Source organism: Nicotiana attenuata, unplaced genomic scaffold (assembly GCF_001879085.1).
Source record: "Nicotiana attenuata strain UT unplaced genomic scaffold, NIATTr2, whole genome shotgun sequence".
In the NCBI taxonomy this organism is placed as follows: domain Eukaryota; kingdom Viridiplantae; phylum Streptophyta; class Magnoliopsida; order Solanales; family Solanaceae; genus Nicotiana; species Nicotiana attenuata.
Genome location: NW_017674953.1, coordinates 5,136 through 9,928, shown reverse-complemented (window position 1 = coordinate 9,928; position 4,793 = coordinate 5,136). Strand labels below are relative to the sequence as shown.

At 33.2% G+C, this 4,793-nt stretch overlaps 1 protein-coding gene across 1 annotated transcript; it reads right to left on the bottom strand.

Annotated features, from left to right (window-relative positions):
* Nucleotides 1–413: 413 nt before the first annotated feature.
* Nucleotides 414–929, bottom strand: LOC109219505 (uncharacterized protein At4g04775-like). The gene is made up of 2 exons (XM_019383965.1): nt 810–929; nt 414–713 (listed from the first exon to the last, which is right to left on the bottom strand). The coding sequence occupies exons 1-2, from the start codon at nt 927–929 to the stop codon at nt 414–416; spliced, it is 420 nt and encodes a 139-aa protein (XP_019239510.1).
* Nucleotides 930–4,793: the final 3,864 nt, after the last annotated feature.

The window sequence follows — 4,793 nt, the reverse complement described above, 5'->3', positions numbered from 1 at the left end:
AGGTGACCTTCACCTAACTGCTGACCTGAGTGGTAATTAGCCATCAGTACACACTTTTGGCATTTGATTTATTCAAACCTCATACAGATAATAAGCAACATAAGTGCTCAAACTCGAAAGAAATGTATTAAAATTATCATCTCTTAACCAAGTTTCATTCAAACCTCATAAGAACAAGCTTCATTAGAGAGACTTCATAATTCCAACAAAACATAACATTTACTCATAAGGTTTTCATACAGCAAAACATCTTCCTAATACCAATCAGAGAGACTTCATAATTCCAACAAAACATCTTCCTACGAGACATCAATGTTACAAGACTTGAAGTAGTCTAAATAAAAGTGAACTCATATGAAATATGACCCTACATAATTCCAACAAACTTCCAACAATACACTAGCAACTACAATTCAATTCATTACTCTAGCTGCTACAATTCCAACCAAAAGGGTACATAAAATAATAGTGAAAATCTTCATCTTGAGGATGTTCTCTTCTAATTTAGTCACTTGAACATGGTTTCTTGCCTTCACAGCGATCAATTTCTCCTTCAATTTATCACTTTCAATGTTAACATTGTCCAACGACGACTTCAAATTACTGATTTTAACATTTGCCGCATCCAACTGAGACCTTAAATTGTTGATTACGACAAGCGCTCTATCAGGGATAGGATCATCTGACCATTCCCAATAACCACATGAAGCATCCTATAACATCAAAATACAATTCAAACAAATAAGGAAAATAATTCGTTAAACTATAAAAAATTTCACACATGACAAAATTTAATAATAATCACTAACTTGTGGTTTTGGACACTTGTAGAATCTCCGTCCAGGGTTAAAAAGAGTAGTCGAAGTGAAGCGGTTAGCAAATTCCCCACAGTGGCACTTCCTTTTGGATGAATAACTATTTTCCAACATGCCAAACCACCTTTTTGGACAATATTTACAGCGTGGTTTGGATCAAATAACTGATAATGAAAGAAATTGGAGTATATAGCCCTCTACTAAGAGTATGCTTTCTTGAAGAACCCTAGCTTTTGTTCTTGAATAAGGACCGATCTGTTTTGGGGGTCTTCTTTAAGTGATTTACGGGTGGGTTATACAGATAAAATGAACCGGGTCATGGGGTTAATTAAAAAATAGGGGGTCCCATTAAGTCGTCCAATCAAAGGCTGCCAAGTGGATATTTTAATTTTAAATGGGAGAATAGACGGTGGAGGGACATTTTAATTTCTGGGCACAAACGGTAAGGACTTTTTTAAATAAATAGTATAACGGGGGGCAGATATGACTTATTTTAGATAGTATAGGGACATTTTTGGCCCTTTTTCGAAGAGAAAAAGCAATCTTTAGCCTTTTCTTTCTTTTTTCTAATTTGATTGTATTTTTCTCTTTTTTTTTCTTTTTTCCTTATTTTAATTATTTTGGTTTAAATTTTTATGTTCACGCTCCTTATACGCGTGAAATACACGTATTTTGTTCAGTTCAGCAATTAAATTGTCACATAGACTTGGACAAATGGTCAAAGAGATTTAAAATACTGACTTTGAACAACTATAAGTGTGTTTTTGCCTCATACAGCGCGGGCCGAAGACCGGGGGAAGTTTAGAAGAGATGGGGAAACCTAGCCGTTGGCAGTCGGGGCGGGGATAAGCTTGCTTCTTCACAAGCCTACACCCCCAAAAACCCGACCCCATAGCGCTAGCACTTCGCATTCTTTCTATTTCATCCCATTCCATTTTGGCATAGGCGATTTGAATGAAACTTCATTGAGTATATGGATCGGGATGACAAATGTGAACAATTATAAGTGTCTACGAGGCTATTCTGCCTTAATATAACTTAGGCCTCATTTGTTTTTTTTAAGATTAAGACGTCTGAATCTGAATGCACATTTGAATATCAAGATGTGTATTACGATTAAGACATCTGAATCTGAATACACATCTGAATATATTAAGATGTGTATTAAGATCCGAATAGAAATAATTGAGACTGTTTGATTTTTAACATCTGAATGTATAAAATTTATCTTTTATTTGAAAATTAATAAACATAAAATTCAAATGAAATACTAATTAATGTAATATTCTATCATTAAAATATATAATTTTTTAAAATATGATAGTTGTTGGTGGTGATGGCTAACGGGTGAATGCCGACTAGAGGCAGTGGTTGGTGGTAGTTTTGGAAGATGATGGTGGTTCATGCTAGCAGCTAGTAGTGAATTGGTAGTGGTGGCGATTATGATTGAGGATGGTGGTGGTGGGTGGTTATAGTTAATAATGGCGGGTGGTGGTAGTAGTTGTGACTGAGCAAGGTGGTGGGTGGGTAGTGGTAGGTTATAATGATGGGCAGTGCCCGTTGTGGTTGTTGATGGTGATGGGGTGGTTAGTTGTGGTAGATGAGGTGAATGAGTGTTGATTGTGGGTGAGAATGATGGTGGTCGGGGTGGCGGGGATAGTAGGTGGTGATGGTTGATAATGGTGGCGACTATGATTGAGGATGATGGTGGCGTGGTGGTGGTGGAGGTGGTGATGGTGGGGGTGGGGGTGGGGGTTGAGTATGGTGGTGGTGGTGGTGGTGGCATGGTGGTAGTTATAATGGTAGGCGGTGGCGGCAATTAATAATGAATATGTGATAGCATCTTAATGAAATTAAGTCTCTGTTATAGATCTTAATCATACAAACCTATTCAAACCCATTAAGTGGTTGTGAAGTAAACAAAACAAACACACTTAATGATTAAGGTCTGAATAATCAAGATTCAGACTTTAAAAACAAACGCATTTAATGTCTGAGATCTGAATAATTAAGATTCAGACCTTCATTAAGTGCAAACAAACGAAGCCTTAGCTTGAAATCAGCTTCTTTAACTTGTTCAGTTGATCTTAACAATTAATATTTTTAATTTTTTTATATTTTTACGTTGGATTAATTGTTCTTTGCTTACTATCTTTGCCATTATCATTTTGACACATAATCATGTTGTAGAATAAACACTAAAATCTTTTTCCCCCAAAGAAATGCTGACGGTCAGCAGCTGCTTCAATTCCATCAAAATTTCCACGCTAGATTCAATTACCTCTTTTTATCTTCTTTTCAAAATCAAGAAACTCGTGGCTAGTTCCTAAAATTTGACAAATCAATTAATCCTAACATTATTGACTCATATTGCTTTGAATGAGTGCATTTTGCTTCATCAGCCCTTTGCCTGGTCAAATATTAACCATCGTTAAACAAAAAGAAATTTATAAATTAGCCGGTACTTCCTCCGTTTCATTTTGTATGACACTATTAGTATTTGAGGAGTCAATAACTTTTTTCTTTGACTACAAAATTTTCATACATTCTTTAAATACTCTTTTATTATAAATAATTGTAATATATAGTATTTTTTTTTTATCTAATTTCTAATTATGCAAATTTTATTTTGAAAAGAATAAAATATTGATGTATGAATGTAGACTGAAATTAGAATATTTGACTTTCTTACATCGAACCCCTTATTCTTCTTGAAATTGTGAGAAAGTACTAGTACAATATATTTGCATAGATCAGCAAATAACATGAACCTCCATATTGAACTATCAAATTCAAATATCTTAGTTCAAACATCAGCTTCCATCTCTTTCTTCCTAAATAAATGGCTAGGTTGAATAGATTAATGAGCTTCATTTTGCTACTTTTTTTGCTTCTCAAGCTCGCCCTCTCAATATTTTGAAGGCTCATAACTCTGGTTGTGACAATAAAGTCATGGAATTTTTACATTCCTACCCTCTCTATTCAAGTTTTACTATAATTATATTTTATATACCCAATTACCATTTATGTACATTTTAAGGGAATTAATGATAATAATTAGTGTCCTAAAATTACTCTAACATATCTTCCACTCCCCCACGTTTCTCTCTCCACATCCCACCCCTCTCCTCGCGTATCTTGCACCCACCCATGATTCCACCATTGACAACCATTAAAAAGCTTTGAAACTTTGAATTCGAATTTGGGTTTTCAAAAAACATTATTTGTTTGACTTGGATGTTGTTGCAAAGAATTAGGAATTCTCTCTACGTCTCTCTCTATCTCTCAGTCCCTAATTTCAGTAATGTAAAGCAAGGGAAAAGAGAGCAGCAATTCCACCATTGACAGCCATTAAAAAGCTTTGAGCTTTGAATTCGAATTTGGGTTTTCAAAAATCATTATTTGTTTGGATTGGGTGTTGTTGCAAACAATTTGGAATATGGTTTGGAGTTTATATCTCAAGTTTGAGGGGTTTTGGTGAAGATTAGACTTAGTTTTGGCTGAATTTCAGATTGAAACTCGAAGAAGAAGGAGACATGATATACATTATATTTACGAAATTATAGTAAAATTGTAGAAAAATTGTATTCTGTTGTTTATATATATTTTATTTATTTATTTAACTATTGTATGAAAGTTGAACAACATTGTATTAAAATTATATTTAAGTTGTATGATATTGTAGTTGTATATAACTAAGTAGAAATAATGTATGAGAATTGTATATAAGTTGTAGATAAGTTATATAATATATAATTAGTTATATGAAATTTATTTTTAGTATGTAAAAATCAGATACAAAATATACAAAGGACATATTGTATAAAATTTATATTTAAGTTATATGTAATTGTAGTTGTATTTAACTGTGTAGAAATAATGTGTGAAAGTTGTAGATAAATTATATAATATGTAATTAGTTGTATAAAATTTATTTTTACTATGTATAAATCAGATACAAAATATATAAAATACTTA